Source organism: Equus asinus, chromosome 8 (assembly GCF_041296235.1).
Source record: "Equus asinus isolate D_3611 breed Donkey chromosome 8, EquAss-T2T_v2, whole genome shotgun sequence".
NCBI classification, from domain to species: Eukaryota; Metazoa; Chordata; class Mammalia; order Perissodactyla; family Equidae; genus Equus; species Equus asinus.
Window position 1 is genome coordinate 52,502,285 of NC_091797.1, and position 16,871 is coordinate 52,519,155.

Below are 16,871 nucleotides of genomic sequence, written 5' to 3' on the forward strand. Positions count from 1 at the left end.
CAGCGTTGCTTTGTTGTTTTCCTATACATTGCCAGTTTCTTTGTTTTTCTTTTCCTTTTTCAACAAATTCAACCTACCCAAAAAACCAGTAGGTGACGTGCGGCTGGTAAAATTATTGTTTGAACCTCAAGTCCAGGTTTTCAATGACTGTGGCGAAGCATTTTGACAGGCTGATGCCAAGTCGAAGGCGAGTCGGCAGAGTCTAAGAATTTTGACTGGACTTCTTTTTCAATATAAAATTATTACTACATAATGGGTATGGAGCATGTCCTTTTAAGAGTCTTTTCTTCCTACTTGAATTTTTTCGTCCAGACGTTTATTTATAAATTTATTATAAAAGTTATTCATATTTATATTACACATTAAAAAACATAGCAGATGTAATACTGTATCATATTTATAAATTAAATTTATTTTCTGGGATGTTTATATTAACACAGATGTATGAGGGGGATTTTCTCAGTGAAGAGGACTTGAATTATAAAACTGGATTCTAGAATTTTATGACAGTCATTCCAACTGCACAGGGCCTTATCCGATATCTATCTCAAAGACGCCACTCTTCAGGGAAGCTGATGGCACACTGTATACATTCTCTAATTCAACCAGCAGGACTCAGCTGTCTTTCCTTAAATCTGACATGTGAGCAAGGGGCAAATCAAAGCGGAAAAAAATAATTCTAACACCCAGAATTCATCACAGTATTTAAACAATTAGAACTTTACTTTATTTCAGAGTAAGTTTACAGTTGAAAAAAAGATATTTACTAAAGCCACCACATTATTCATATGGACAAAACTTTTATAGCAAAACCTCATCCATGAGCATTAGTAATCTGAATACTATATGGGTATAGAAGATATTTAAAAAACGGAAATGATATATTCCAAAGGCTGTAATAGGCACAATATATATGCTTGTATTGGGTCTGCAAGCATTATGCTATAATTCATTACACATGATCCGAGGAGCTGCAGACTTTCAGCACTGTGTACTGAAAAGATACCACGGAATAGCGTAGTCACTCTTGGGTTGAAAAAACACGTACTATCAAAATAGGAGCAGAAAGCCAAACCAACAGACAATTCCTCAGGTTTTGGAAGAAGTAATACATCTCTGGCTTTTTCATGTTCATTTTTGAGACTGCTTAGCAAGTCTGGCAAGTGGAAAAGGAGAACGTAATTTGTAATAAAACATTAAAGACATCATTTACGAGGCATCTGATATTTAACAGGTTCAAAATTGGGAAACAAAAACACTGAGCTTGATCTGAGAGCAAAATTGTGAGGTGTTATATCAGCTTCCTCCCTACCAATTTCTGGCATAAAAAGTTTCATGCGGAAAAGTAAGTTTTGCAAGTGACATGGCGCAAAAATATTTAAGATAAATCATTAGAATTTACTTTTGGCTTTTAGTAACTGTAAATTCAACAAGTCTTCCGAGGACCAAGAAACTGGATACAGTCCTTAGTACGGAATTTTCTCAAGTTTTGTAAAAACACGGGTTGAAGTTATTCGTGCCGACAGCGTATCCACGCTGATAGAGGTGAACATGTGGCAAAACTAAGAAAAAAATGGTATATTTTTTAGAGCACACTACTCCTACATCATATCGAAATTGTCTAAAGGGTAAAAACGTACATCTTAGATCCTCAAAGGTTTTATTTTCCAACTAGCAATTAAACGTAAGTGTAAAAGGGAATCATGCAATATTTTTACGTATCAGCTACTGTGTTAATGACAGGAGGGAACAGAATTCCTTTTTTCCCCTCTAAATGTTTAATGCTCACAAGTCATCCTGTGGAACTCAAATCACACACAAAGGCAAATCAGGAAGAAACGTTAAATACTTCAAAATGCCCACGATGGCGTGCCAGAAATGATGCTGTTTCTATAGCACGGAATTGTTGGAGGCCAAAACTAAAGTAGTAGGTGCTACTGCCACTTCTAGATCTTTAATGCTGCTTTTTTCCTTTTTTTTTTTTTTTTTTTGCATGGGGGAATTCACATCAGGGGGCTCGGTCTCTCGAGAGGTTAGGCCATAATTTCTGCAGGTTCAGTGACCAGCTTGGATCCATCCCATGCCGTCTTGAACTGTTCAGGAACAGGAAATTCTCTCTGGAAAAAGGCAAGAAGAACCAAGTTTTTTAAACCCAAGGTTTCCTTTTGCCAACAGACGGAAGGCTGATTAGTGTCACATGATGGACAAAGACATTCTACGGAACCCAAATATCATGGAGAGGTCTTCTGTGTCACAGGGAGATTTGCACAGTCATGTGTCAGTTCTGTGACTGTTTGCCAGCATCATCCTTAAAGCTAGCACTTACTAAAAACCAGCCATTCTTCTAAGCACTGGATATATGTGAACTCAGTTAATCTCCTACACATCCTTATGCACCAGATATTATTGAGACACACCTACAGGCAACAGGCCTGAGAGGTTAAGCAACTGGCCCAAGATGGCATCACAAGAAAGCAGGGCAGCCAGAGTCCAAACCTAGCCAGCCTCTCTTACCCACTACTCTCCACCAGACTCTAACACGCACACGAATCAACTAGGCATCTTGTTAAAATGCAGATTCTGATTCAGCAGATTTGGGAAAAAGAATGAGAACCTTTATTTCCAACAAGTTCTAAGGGGATGCCAAGGCTGCTGGTCCCCAGTCACACCGAATAGAAAGGATTTTCCCAGCATTGTCTATTCTTTGATGAAATATAAACATGTGCTTTGGGCTGTATACAAATTTCTTACTCTTTATCCTGTCCCCCTGGTCTTCCTATTGAGAAATACATGCACACCATCACATACGTACACCCACCCACACATACGCACACATACACGTCAAGAAAAATGCAGAATAGCCAAAATAAAACCAGTTTGGATTCTCTCCTTTCCCCAGAGAGTGATTCCCTAGTCATTTCAGAAAAGGATCGAAAAGGAAGGCAAGGAGCAGTCCCCTCGGCCCTGGTTTCAGTGGCCTCCCTGGACTTCCTGGCCACACAGCGCTGTCGAAACCCCAAGAATCTGATAAGCATGATGAAGAAATGAAAAGTAATAGGATATATTATGGGAAATGAGGAAGCCATTTGGTTTAAAACCAATGAGGCTTGGCCTTGTTTTTCCAGAAAGGCCTGACGTGGCCTGCTGAACATACATTGTACATCTGCTTTAAACACTTACAACATCCCAAAGCCAAGAATGATGCCCTTAAAGATAGAGATGTGGCTCCCCACCCATCAGCATTTCTTTAAGGGTAAGCATCTCTTCCCAGAATCTAAGGATTAATTACTGACTTGCCGTGTTCACCTTGTGACCACTGACTTGCTGACCCCTGACCTACTGAGTTCATCTTGTGACCACGGACCTGCTGTGCCAGCAAAGCATCTTGTGATTGCTGTAAAAGGGAAATTCCTGTCATATGTGATGTATACTCTTTGTTTCAAGATGGTAAATAACCACTCTGTACACTCTGCTTCTTTGGAGTGCTTCCTTCCTTTGTGAAGGTACTCCCCCAGGCTTTATGGTCCTTTAGGCTTGGCTCATAGTAAATTCACCCCAATTTTGATTGATAGATTGATTATGGATTATTTGCATCGACCAGCTGATGCCTGTGCTCATCCGCTGGTGAGATGTGATGTTTCAGTGGACTGCACACAGGAGTACATATCTTCCTAGATGTAGGATCCAGCTGTTTCCTTTGGAAGAAGGTGTTATTTATTTATTTTAAGGGGAAGGGTCTTTCTATAATGAGTGATGTTTTCTCCTTGAGGGAAATCTGCAATGGAAGGTCTTAAGATGAAGCAAAGAAGCCACAGTCTTAATAACTGAGTGTGTGTGTGTGTGTGCGTGTGTGGCTGTGGGGCTGTGTGTTTATGTAGCCAATATTCCTCTGGGGCTCTTCTTAATGAGTAAATGAGGCTTTCTATTTGCTCTTAAGTACCAGCCCAGGGAGAGAAGCTCCAGAGTGGGAGCACCTCTTTGACAGTTAACAGCTTTACAGCTGTTCCAAATCTTTTTGGGGAGTGAAGTGATAGTCACATGATCACAGATCTCCATTTATCTTGATGGATAAATCATCTTCATCATCCATTCCCAGATGACAATGCCCCTGGCAGGACCTCTGTATTGCTCCCTATTACCTCCAACCGGATAATTGCGGGGAGAGGGCCATGGACTGAGGGCACAAGACAATTCACCTGTGAAGGGAAGACTTGACTTTTTCAGCATAAAAGCTCAGGTTTTGACCTATACTCATCCTTTAGGTCAGTGGAGCTCAGTCTTGGCTCCACAGTGGAATCACTGGGAAGCTTTAACAAATACAGATGTCGGGGTCCCACGCCCAGGGATTCTCTCTTAACTAGTCTGGAGTGTTCATCCAAACCCCACTGCTTTTCTTAGTAGATCCGGTTCCCATGCAGCTGTGCCTTCTGCTGAAACAGCTGCAAAGGCCAGGAATCACCCCAAGTTTTGGCTCTCCCACCTGAAGCTGGGCTGTACTGGCTTCAGCTCCTCAGTAGTCTGCTTCAGGCGGAGAGCCCAAGGGGAGAGTCCTCTGACTCAGGGTTCAGCTGGCCATACACCTAGTAGTGAAGCATGGCCCAAGGCTGCCAGAGTTTTGCTTCTTAGACCTAAATGATGAATTCAAGGCTTCCATATGTGATGTGTGGCTGGGTAGTGCTGAAGAGCTTACTGACAGGTGGGGAAAGAGAGCACAGCAGCAGTCATATTATCTGCCTAAGGAGATTAACCGGACCGCCGACTGCTGTGTAGACGGCCAGTGATTGACCCACAGGCTGACAGGCGCCCCTCTTCCAAAGGTGTGCCTACTAAATTAGGTTTTCTCCCATCCTTCCCTAGTTCACAACACTCTTGCACAGTTAGAATCAAAGGGCATCATCTCTGGATTTATTTCCCTACTTCCAAGAAGTAACACCTAGTAGGAAGCAGTAAGTCGCTTTCAAACAGCAACAACCAGTGGGTCCACTGCACTGCGCGATGCAGAAGATGTACTGATGGATACTTTGCTCTTAGCGTGTGAGAATATCTGCATGCTTCTTTTAGAAGCTGCTTTGCTTGGGAGAGGAGACAAAGAAAATAAATGGTGGCAAAATCATTAGGCTAGTGTTTCTCAGAAGGGTTGTTGGATGGACTGATGGCATCAGAGTAACCTGGGGTGCCTATTAAAATACAGATTCTGGGCCCCACTCCAAGCCTCCTGCACCTTAGGTGCAGACTTTGTGAGCTGGCATGTCCATCAAGCTTCCCAGCTGACTCTCATGCTGAGTTTGAGACCCTCCGATGTATAAGTATACCTACACAAATAGGCCTACTTATTATCCCATTTTTTCTCCCAAGCATTTCCCCCTCTTTTCTGTTTGCCTTCACCATAGCAAGTGAAAATATTTAGTCCTAAGTAATATGAACTCAGATGCATGGTGTACTATTTGATAAAAGCTAGCTTATTAAAGTAATTATTAGTAAACTGCCTTGAGAATCACAAATCCAGGAGTAAGCATAGTCAAGAAGCTAACAGGGGAGAAGATATGTGGAAGGCAGCTCTGAATACCTCTCCTGCCCGTGAATTATTCTGCAAATGAAACTCATAGCTCGGGAGCTGATTAATCAATCTCTAAGAATGTTAATCACAAAGGCTCAAGAAAAGTGCTTTACAGACTTTTACAAGGTACTTACATAATCCCCATCCTGAGGGATAAGTATATTCATCTCGGATGACTTGGCGCTCACAATCGCACAATCTAGTGCATCTTCACTGAGGTATATGTGGCAGCCTTCTGTCTTATTAATGGAAATTGTTGGCACTTTCCCCATTACCTGAAATAGGAAAAAAAAAATCTTGGACCAAAGCAAAGAAACGGAAATTACAACGTCCCCAAATAAGTACAATTCATGGGCCTAATCAAGCCTTAGGAATAGCTGGGCCAGGGCTGGACAGGCTGGGTAACGCACCGTCTCCAGGCTGAATTGGTGGTGTCATTTGGGGACACAATGAAAGGACCACACAAGGGGATTCTCAAACCTCAGGGTCTCTTTCCTGAGACAAAGTGAAGGGATTAATTTGAAAACAGCAGCTGAATGTTGAGAAAAAGTCTCGCAACCTATTAGTGGATTTGAAACATATATTTGATTTCATGATAAAAGAAACAATTTGCATTTGCTTTTATGGGGTTAAAATTTAGTTTTGACAAATCTCTATGAAACTTGGATTAAAACAAGTAGTAATATTGTCACTTAAGAGTAAATAAATTATTCCGTAATTGAGTAGATTTTTCCTGAACGTAAATAAGAAGAAATAAGAAAGATTACAATTCTTTTCACATAAGTCCTTTGCTGGATAAAAGTCTCACTGGCTGAATGTGAAGCTTAAATGAGATAATGAATGTCTAGGTATTTTGAAATGTATTAATTTCAGGAGCCAAAACTGGAGACCTGGTTCAGGCCACTCATTGTATAGGTAAACAGGACCACAGACCAGAGGAGGCCACTCTTTGGATTGTTTACAAATATCAAAGTGCTATAAAACTTCTGATCAGTTTTAAATTTCCCTTTTAACAGTCAGTTTTCAGACAACCCCCCAAAATCTCTATAGGGGCAGACTGTTCCCCCAGTGACCATATTACTCTATAACTTTTCTTGTAACGGTAATTGAAGCGATAAAGACATCTCCTCTTTCACCCTGAAGAAAAGACTGGATTGCAAACCAAAGGAGCAACTCCTGTTGACGGTGCAGGTGATGTAAAGAATTCCTCAGGGGCAGTCCTGCCAGGTCACTACACTTCTCTGTTTTCTCCTCTCTCCATAGAAACTGGACACCGAGTTGGAAATGAGCCCCAGTAAAAACAAAGAAGGCAGAGGTAGTTCAAGGTCAGGTAAGCACAGGGCGTTGCCATAAATAAAATAAAATAGTAAGACATAAATGCATGTTTCAAAGATGTGTTGGCAGTAATGTGTCAGCAGTAATGTTTTGGCAATCTAGATTTGTTTATTTTATAATGATGAAGAGCGTTTACATACTAATCAGAACTGTATAAATATCCAGGCAAGGCAAGGAAAGGAGTAAATTGTCACTGAGTCTCAGGTGATTTGTTTAGGAGACAGAGTGGAAGCACATGAGGCAAGCACACTATGCTAATACATTTTATTTATATTTATGTATTGCTATATTACGTTAACAATATTGACATGCCCTATGTATCCAAAAATCTGAAAAAGCAATAGCAGAATTTAAAAAATAGCCCTGATTTTGTAAGAATTATCATGTCCTACCGTTTTGGTTAGTACTACATTAAAGTAGATTATATACATGCCTTTTTTTCCCTGGTAGCCTGTGACCACTTTGAAAACAGAGATTCTTTCTTATCAGCAGAACTGGGACAAAATGTACTCCTCTGCTGAGTGACAGGTGATACGTGACCTTACCCAGGCCAATGGCTTAGCATTTAATTCATGTTTCTGTATTAGTTTTGTTTTTCATGAATTTATTTCTTTATAAAATTTTAAAAAATTTCCATGGAATATCTTCATCTCTTCTCTTCCCCATAATTTGTACCATTTTCTTGGATACTTTGCTAAAAACATAATTATTGGACCAAATCATATGAACTTTGGTCCACGCCCTTTTTTTCCTTTCAATCTTTTTAACAGCATTATTGAGGTAAAATCTGCAAACGTAAAATTTACCTATTTTAAGCGTACGATTTAATGATATTTAGTAAATTTATAGAGTTGTGCAACCATCACTTCAATTTGGTTTTAGAATATTTCCATCATCCCCAAAAGATCCCTAATGCCTGTTTACAGTCAAGCCCTGTCCTCACCCCCAGGCAGCCACTAACCTGCTTTCTGTCTCTATTGTGTCCAGGCCCTTTTAAAATAATTTATTAAACGTTTTAAATAGGTAATGACATTCACTTGGTTTGAACATCCAAAAGTTCAAGAAGTATTCAGTGAAATGTCTCTCTCTTGTTTCTGAACCACGCTGCCAAGTTTCTGTCCCTCTTGGACAGACAGCCACGGTTTATCCTTCCAGATTATTTTTAGAATGCATGCCCACAGCCTTAAAAAATTATGATATACTCCAAACATAGAGGCATACAAAGAGTAATATAACAAATACATAAATACGTATATGTCTGTTAAACAGCTTTATCAGAGCTTAACATTTTGGCTTATTTGCCTTGTTTTTTGGGACTATCATCTTACAATATAGTTGAAGCCCCCTCTATACCATCCGACATCTCTTTCACCACCCTTCTTCGCTCCCCAGATGTAACTACTCTTCTGAATTTTTTGTTTATCATTCACACCAAGTCTGTCCCTTGGGTGAGGTGACCTTGAGCCCTCATAAGTATATTTAACACATGCATATTGTTCTCCACGTTTTTACTCTTTAGCTACAGGGACACATTATACAGTGCCTGCCGTTCTATCACCTGCCTTTATTGCTCAATGCTGCTTTTGAGATTTACCTATACTTATACATGTAACCGTAGTTCATTCATCTTAACAACTGTACGGTATTCTACTAGGTGGATTTATTTATTCATTTACCAGTTGGTGGTCATTTAAATTGCTTTTGTTTTCATTGCCATTATGAATGATACTGCAATAAACACTTTTTACACGTCTCGTCGACATATGTACAAGAGCTGCTTTAGCGTAGGCTGTGAATGTCTTTATTAGATGGTGCCAATTTGCTCCGCACAGTGAGTGTAACAGCTTTACTCTCCTGACATTGATATATCAGGGTTCCCATTGTTCCACTTCCTTCACAATCCTTGTACTATCAGACTTTTTAATATGCAGGCAGTCCTCAAGTTGCACAGTTCTGATATGCCTGAGTTTCAGTTAATGGGCTCCTTGCAAAGTAAGGACAGCCTGAATGCAAAACTGATGAGTGTGAAAAGATATATCTAATTGTAGTATTAATTTACACTTCTACTTTTATGAGGTAGATTATACATATGTTCACATACTTATCAAACACTTCAGTTTGTCCTTCTCTGAATTGCCTTAACATTCTTTGCCCATTTTGCTACTGGGTTGTTAGTCTTTTCCTTATTGACTTATGTTAAGTTCTTTATAACTTCTAGTTACAAATCCTTTTTGACTATCTGTGTTGCAAGTATCTTTCTTCAGTCCATGGTTTGTCTTTCACCTTTGTATATGATGTCTTCTGTTGAATATATAATTTTAATTTTAATATGGTTAGATTCATCAGTGCTTTTCTTTGTGTTTTTTGACCCTAATTAATTTCTTTCCTACTCTGAGGACATGAAGATTTTCCTCTGCATTTTATTCTCAAAGTTCAAAAACATTTCTTTTCGCAATTAGGACTTTACTTTCATGTATGGTGTGAGGTAGGAATTCAGTAGTTTTTTTTTCCCATATGGATTGCCCCAAAATATGTCTCCATGTATGCATTCATCTATTTCAGGGCTTACTATTCTGTTTCATTGGTTCATTTTTGTATCCCTCCAACAATATAACAGTTTACAATGACTCTTACTATCTGGTATGCAGGTCCCTTATTGTTCATCTTTAAAACTGTTTTAGCTACTTTTGTCCATTTTTCTTCCAACTGAGTTTTAAGACCATTTTATAGTAAGGACCCTGTTAAGATTTTGAGCTGAATTTCTTTGAATTTGTAGATTAAATGGGACAATTGATATTGATATCTTTCTGTACATTTATTTACATTTCTTTTGTATTTTTTTTGAATATCTTATATTTCTGCTGTTTAATTTTTTCCTAGGTACCTTATAGTTTTTTTTTCTTTTGCTATTTTAATCTTATTTTCTAATATTTATTTGTGGTGTAAAGAAATGGTATTGATTTTGCATGTTGATACTATACCCAATCATCTTGCTGAATATTCCTATAGTTTTGTAGTTTCTTGAATCTCTTGGGCTTATGTAAAGGCAATCATTTTGTTGGCAAATAAGGACATTTTTGTCTCTTCCTTTTCCAATTTTATATTTCTCAATTATTTTTCTTGTCTTATTGCATAGGTTACAACCTTTAACGCATTACTGAATGGAAGTAATGATAGAAGGAATTCTTTTCTTGATTCTGACTTTAATGGAAATTCTAAAGTTTTAAATGAAGTATGATTTTTGCTATAAGAGTTTGATAGATACCCTTAATTTGGTTACAGAATGTAGTATATCTTCTGTGACTTTTTTTCTAGGATTATCAGACATGGATATTATCTGTGTATATATGTATGTATGTGTATTTAGAAAAATGAAATCATTCTTGACATAATGGTATAAAAGTGTTTTCTTTTAACAAGATATCATGGTCTTTCTAGGTCACTTTTTAAAATGGTCGCATAGTACACTGTAACAAAGTACATAGTTACATTGTATCGAATTCAGAAGTTTAAAATTTTTAAGTAGACATATCTGTCTATCTTTTTTGGTAATTTCTTCTATTCTCAATTTCGATTTTTTTCTCCCTCCAGAAATTTGATGAATATTTAGAACTGTTTTCTCTACTTTCTTATAGTTTCATGTTTTCTATTTAATTCATTTGGTTTTTTACTTTGAACCTGATGTATTTACATTAAAAAAATAATGCTAACTCCTTATATATGGTATCATCATTGCCACCCATCCCATTTCTGTAAGAATAAAAGCTTGAAATAAGCCCTCTGAAATGAAGAGGGGGGATGTTAGATTAGATTATTTCCAAGATACTTTTCAACTGGCTAACTATGTACTCTCATCTCTGCTAAAGAATATTATTTCTGGTTTGTTTGTTTTGGTTGAAAATAATGTGAAGTGAGAAAGCCTGGCTCTTTACATAGGAACTTCCACCACGCAAAACAGTTCTTCAGAAATTGTGGACTCATTATTAGGTTTCTATGAACCATACTTGTCCTCGAGGAATTGAACTTTCTCTGACATGAATGATTTCCTTAAAATTTTCATGTGTAATACTTTGGGAGAGGCAGTGTTATTAAATGGATAAATGTGGTTAACAGAAATACAAATTGGGAGATAGTGTTATCAGAATGTAAACTTCATGAGAACAAGGATTTTTGTCTCATTTGCTCTCTGCATTTTTAGTGCTGAGAGCAGTACCTGGCATATCAGAGATGTGCAATAAATATTTGGCAAATATATCAATGAAAAATATGAGTGCTAAATGCTACGTGGTCTTGGGCAAATAACCCACGTTTTGGAATCTGAAGTGTGACCCAAGGATAGTCAAATTTCCCTGTTTACACAGTGAAGGTGACAATACGCTATATGTCTGTGGGGGATTGTTTGGTGCTTTCTTCTAAATGATTTTCTATCAAGGAATGAAATTTACAAAGGACTGGAAGCAGAATGGTTAGGGGATGGGGATAGACACAGAGGCATTGAAAAGAATATAGGGAACTGGAAAGTGAAAGAAATCAATGTATCCATCCAAGCTATGTGGCAAGAATATTTAAAATTTGGTCTGGAGAGAACTTAAAATTCCTTAGCTTAGCCTTGTGTTTCAGGGCAAGGAACTTGGAGTCAGAGATGAAGTGAATCACCCAGGGGCACAGAGTGGGTGAGGGCAGAGCTGGTGCTGGTGCCCAGGTCTCATGGTGCCCAATTCAGGGCTCTTTCCATTAAAGGGACACACACAAAACCAAGTTCTTAAATGGCAATTAGTGAAATGTAAAAAGTGCAGTTGAGTGTACTCTAATTAAAAGTGGCAGTGGTAAAAAGCCCAGTAAAACAAGAGAAAGCTCTATAAAACCAGAATCCAATTTTAACAAACGCCATAAGGGAACATCAAATAATAAGGGGTAATTAATAATATGAAAAGAGTGTAATCAAAGATAGAAGTTATAGTTGGCTAAAAGTAAGAAGCTCTTTAGCTTTTGGCGTATTATAAAATCCCATTGGGCTAAGTCAAAATTTCTAGAGGAATGCAGATTTCCTTCCAATCCTTCTTTCCAGTTTCTTAGTCTGATTATCTCATTGACTCCTCAGAAAAACTTCTCCTCCTCCTTACCCAGAACCAATTTTTCCCAAGGAAAAAAATTTCTCTTCGGCACGGTACTATTATGCCACGAGACTCTCTTAGTATTTTTGTTTATTCATTAGTCAATTCATTCGAATCAGTCACTCATCAAACATTCACTGGACACCTACTGTGTGCAGATACAGCAAACATTTCTGGGGTTGTAAAGGTTAATTAGCTGTTCTTGATGTAAAGATTCATTAGCTGTTCTTGAAATAGAGATGGTAAACCAGTCATTGCAGTACAAGATAGGATGTGTTATAAGAGATTGAAAAGGAGGAATTAACATTGTCTAAGAAGAAGATAGGGCTTCAAAGAACAGCTGATGACAGAGCTGTGTCTAGAGGGAAAGGGAATAGGAGGTTCCAAGAAGACACGGAGGGCCCTTGCAGGCAGAGAGGATGGTCTGTGCCAAGCCATAGCAGGGGCAAAGCATGACTGAAAGGGCCACTTACCTGCATTTGAATGTCCTTGGAGTTGATCACTTCCACAATGCCTACCACATTGTCAAACACGAGGCCAAACTTCTTACAGTTGTCTGGGGGGAGAAAACAACTCCACTAAATACACATAGCATGTTTATACAGAGCAACTTATGATAGTAACTACAGAGCCATAGTTCTGCCCTACCGATTATAATAGAATTTATTTTCCCTTTCATCTGTAGAGTAGACTTGTTGCAATTGAAAATGTAAGCCACTTGTTTCAGTTCAGTCTGTGGAATCACAAGGTCATTCCTGTCTTCTTGGTACTCCTAAAATGAAAACATAGGCAAATATTAAACATAAGGATGTGCAGATAAATTGAATCCATTGCCTACTGAAATTACTACGGAGTTCAGCATTCATTAATTATAGCTTTTCAATATGTCTTTTCTTTCAGAAACCATTTTCTCACAGACTAAAATACAGGTCTTACTTTGTCATTGTAACATTAGAAATGGATGGAACCACTACTTGGAAGAGGGTCAATTTGCAAAGAGTCAGGTATCAGGCCCCCTGGCCAGCGGGTGGGGGCTGAAGCAGGGATGTGAGAGCGTTTTATTGAGTCTGGATGCTGAGTCCAGACTTGGTACTGCAGCAAAATCTGCGGTGTCAAGTAGGAGTTAGGCAAATAGGCTAGTAAGGGTCACAACAGTGGTGTAAGTCCCAGTGTCATTTCAGACCATGACAACCCTTCCGGGGAATTTGGCCCTCCATCTTTAGCGAAGTGCCTGGATTGGCAGGGGGCACCAGCTTCCATCCACATTCAAAGTGTCTCTGTCCTGCTCACACAATGGTGAAAGTGGTGGGGGAAGTGGTAGCTTGTATCAGTGCCTCCATGAGTGGGATAGAAGGAAACACCCTGCAGCAGATCAGAATGGGGCACAGATGAAAACAAAGGGCTGTCAAATTCAGAGAGGCAGAAAGTAGAATGGTGGTTGCCGGGGGCTGAGGTGGGGAGGGAATGGGGAGTTGTTGTTTAAGGGGTACAGAGTTTCCATTTTACAAGAAGAAAAGAGCTCTCTGGATGGATGGTGGTGCTGGTTGCAAAGAATGTGAATGTACTTAATGTCACTGAACTGTACACTTGAATGGTGAGATGGTAAATTTCATGTTATATGTATTTTACCTCAATGAAAAAAAATTTCTAAGTTGAAGAAAAGAGTGCATGAGAAATAACAAAAACCAAAAATGTTTAGGGAAGCATTCAGAAATGCCCCAGTTTCTGTTTTAGCCAGTGGCTTCTGCCTCTGTCATTTCACTTAGAAATCCTTAAGACCTCGGTAAACGGTTCAGCCATTGGTCCTTCCATGGGACCATGTCAGGAATAAAGGTACAAGGGCTTCACTCACCACTCTCCATTTCTTTCCTTCCAACTCGAACACAGGAGCATGTTTCTGAGGAGGAGGAGACTGGGGAGACTTGGGGCCTGGCGCGTGGCTTTTGGTTGGAGATGGAGTTTGTCCTCCTTGAGCCCGTAGGCTGGGATTCTTGTATGTCTTCTGGTCATCTCTGACATGCCGGAGCCCTAGGAAGGTAATACACAGGCACATTTCTTTATATTTTATGCAAAGAGAAATGTCCCTCGCTTCTTAGATCAACACGATGTAAACAGCACAAGAATTTTTGATAATGCTGTTTTCAAAGCAGCCTAGTTAATAAGCAGTCAAGGTTAATATGCAGAGTCTGAGACTCTGCATTAAATTTAGAGTTAAGAGAAGCACTGTAAGTATTTTTTAATTGGAGGAACCTCTTCTTTAAGGAGATAAGATGATAGATAAAAATTCTGCAAAAAGCAAACCATCTTACCATGAAGGATCATATGATTTACTTCTCTCACGGCTAAATCATTCGCCAGACATAGCCTAAAAGGTTAGGGCACCCCAGTAAGTATATGTCAGAGCATGGAATTGACTTTAGGGTTATGAGTCCATTCCCTCATTGGCAGATGAGGAGACAGTGCAGCTGGTTGGAGCCAGAAAACAAGTTAGAATTTTGGGTTCTGAGCTCCCAGCCCAGTGCATAGGGACACTTCTACCACAATTCCTATTATTCATGCAAAGCAAAAATACATTTGCATAAAGTTTTGGGCAACATGATTTTATTGTTTAGAATGCATGTGCCCCTGATCCTGATATATTTTAAATATTGTATTTTTTTTAAATTAACTGTTCACTGTGAGGACAAAGGTAGTTCCATGATAAAATTCTTTGACAAGTCTGCACACTGCTTGAGAACAGAGGTGCTGTTGTTTGTCATTTTTATTTCACTCGATCTTGACGCCTTGGTTGTAGGTGTTGCTGCAGCATCCGAGGCTGAAGTGGTGATGCAGTGCAGTGGTCCATTTAGAACCCAATGTATCTGAGTTCTTTCTGGTCCACACTATGGGCCACTGAGCCCATCTATCTCAGGATGAAGAACGCTGCAGGCTTCTGTCATCCCAAGAGCAGCTCCCTGTGTGTTGGGGACTGGGATGGAATGATGCATCCATCACTGTGGGCTCTGGGGATCTGTGTGCCCGGAGCCAGAGGGAGACACCTTCAAGGTCTGGTTTTCTCACCTTTTGTAATCACTGGTCCTTGGTTAAGTTGGGCAAATAAAGCTGAGCGTGAAGGAGAGGACTGCTCTTTTCTGCCTTCATTCTCAAAAAGTGGAGGTGGCCCTGGAGGAGGTGGAGGAGGCGGGGGTGGAGGAAGGCCAGGCCCAGGGGAGAGGACAGACAATGCTGATGCAGTTGATGCTACTGGACCCTGTGGGAGAGAGAAGATGGAAAGCATTGCATTGAGACGGTGCCCTCGCCAAGAGCTAGGATTTTGTCCATGTTACTGAGAACCTGTTGTCAATGAGGGAGTGAGATTCAAGACTCACAAAGGGCACCCAGGAGGCACACTTGTGCATCACGAATCTGTTTGGGAGGACCTGGGACCCGGGGTGGGGGGGGGGGGAGTCACCTTGGGAATGGAGCATGACTTAGCTGTCCAGCCTTTTCAGTAGAAACTGCATGTCCAGGATTCACACTGCCAACTCAGAGGCAAACAAAGCCATATTCACAGGTTCACGTTCAAAGCTCAGCATTTGAATGAAACCAGGCCTTAGGCAGTTGAGAATCATAAGAAAAATGTGGTCCAAATGATAACAGGATTCGCTTTTTTGGGACGCTGGGAATTATAACCACCAACAGAGACAGAGAGTGGTGAAAAATACTGAGTGGCTACTAGATGTTTTTGAGCCTTTTTGAGAAGCTAAAGAAAGACATACTGAAACCTTTGGAACTCATTTTTCAAGGAAGTATGCCTCAAAATGACCCCCAAGCAAGGACCATATTTGATCCGGATGCCCGTCAAACGCGAAGGTGATAAGGATCCAGGACCCAACTGATGGTTTGGTTCATCTAATGCTGATTGTTAGTGAACCAACCAAAAATTGGATTTTTCCTGAGCATGACCTATGCTTATTTTTTTTTGTCTGCTACGTGAAGTGCATATGAAGTTGCAAGAGATTCAAATGGCAGTAAAAGGTGTTAGAGAAGAGGGGGATTTGTTTTAATGTTTGGAGAGGACCCCATAGATGAAGTTCTCACAGAGCTTAAAACTAGTAGGATAGAAACACACATGTACAATAAACTTAGGTGATATACCATTTTACTTTTAAACCCTGAAGTAGAACTAGATACCTATGAGAAGGAATTATAAGCTACTTCATTTAACATAATAGCCAGGAAACTTAAAAATTTGAGAGTAATGGAAATGTGGCTTAGGCTAGCATATTTTCCATATCAAATAGAAAATGCAAAACATCACATAAGTGCTAAATATGAACAAAGACAGCATATCCTTATTTTCATAAACAACTCAGTATTACAAAGGGTCAGGAAGTTTTAATCTGTGGTAGTTTTCAGTTGAAAAAAAAACACCACACTATTTTCAAAGGACTTACGTAATCCTTTTAAGTGTAGAATTACCCTGAAAACAAAAGATTCTTCTCTCATTCAGAATGCATGTCTTAAAAACTGAGCAGGCTGGAGGTCTCGTCTCCTGAAGATATAACTTGGGATGGTTTTTTGTTTTTAAGAAAGAGCAGCTTAACTCCATCAGGAGTCTCAGGTCAAGGAGAAAATAACTGCACAGTTCTTGAGACCGATCAATTTTTCTTTTTCCAGTATCTTAAATGTTTTCAATTATGTTACTGGAGTGAAATTTGAGAATTTGCTTTGAATCATAATATAACATAAGCTTTGCGCATCAAACAGTATTCCAGTCCTTAGTTCCAGACACTGAGAGCCACGAAGTATTACTACTCATAAGCACGTAATAACTCACATAGTCAGTGAAGGGACAGACCCCTCCTCCACGTCCGAAACACTGC

The 16,871-nt window shown here is 39.5% G+C and overlaps 1 protein-coding gene across 3 annotated transcripts in view; it reads right to left on the bottom strand.

The window, feature by feature from the left end:
- Positions 1–692: 692 nt before the first annotated feature.
- The window catches only part of CAP2 (cyclase associated actin cytoskeleton regulatory protein 2), a 132,086-nt gene continuing 115,907 nt past the window's right edge, over positions 693–16,871 (bottom strand). For all 3 annotated transcript variants that reach the window (XM_044773202.2, XM_044773203.2, XM_070515600.1), the window contains 6 exons: positions 15,067–15,256; positions 13,859–14,034; positions 12,655–12,778; positions 12,480–12,562; positions 5,692–5,832; positions 693–2,117 (listed from right to left, as the gene is read on the bottom strand). In XM_044773202.2, coding sequence (XP_044629137.2) covers positions 2,034–2,117; positions 5,692–5,832; positions 12,480–12,562; positions 12,655–12,778; positions 13,859–14,034; positions 15,067–15,256 — 798 coding nt within the window. In that variant the 3' untranslated portion in view covers positions 693–2,033. The remainder of the gene's footprint in view (positions 2,118–5,691; positions 5,833–12,479; positions 12,563–12,654; positions 12,779–13,858; positions 14,035–15,066; positions 15,257–16,871) is intronic.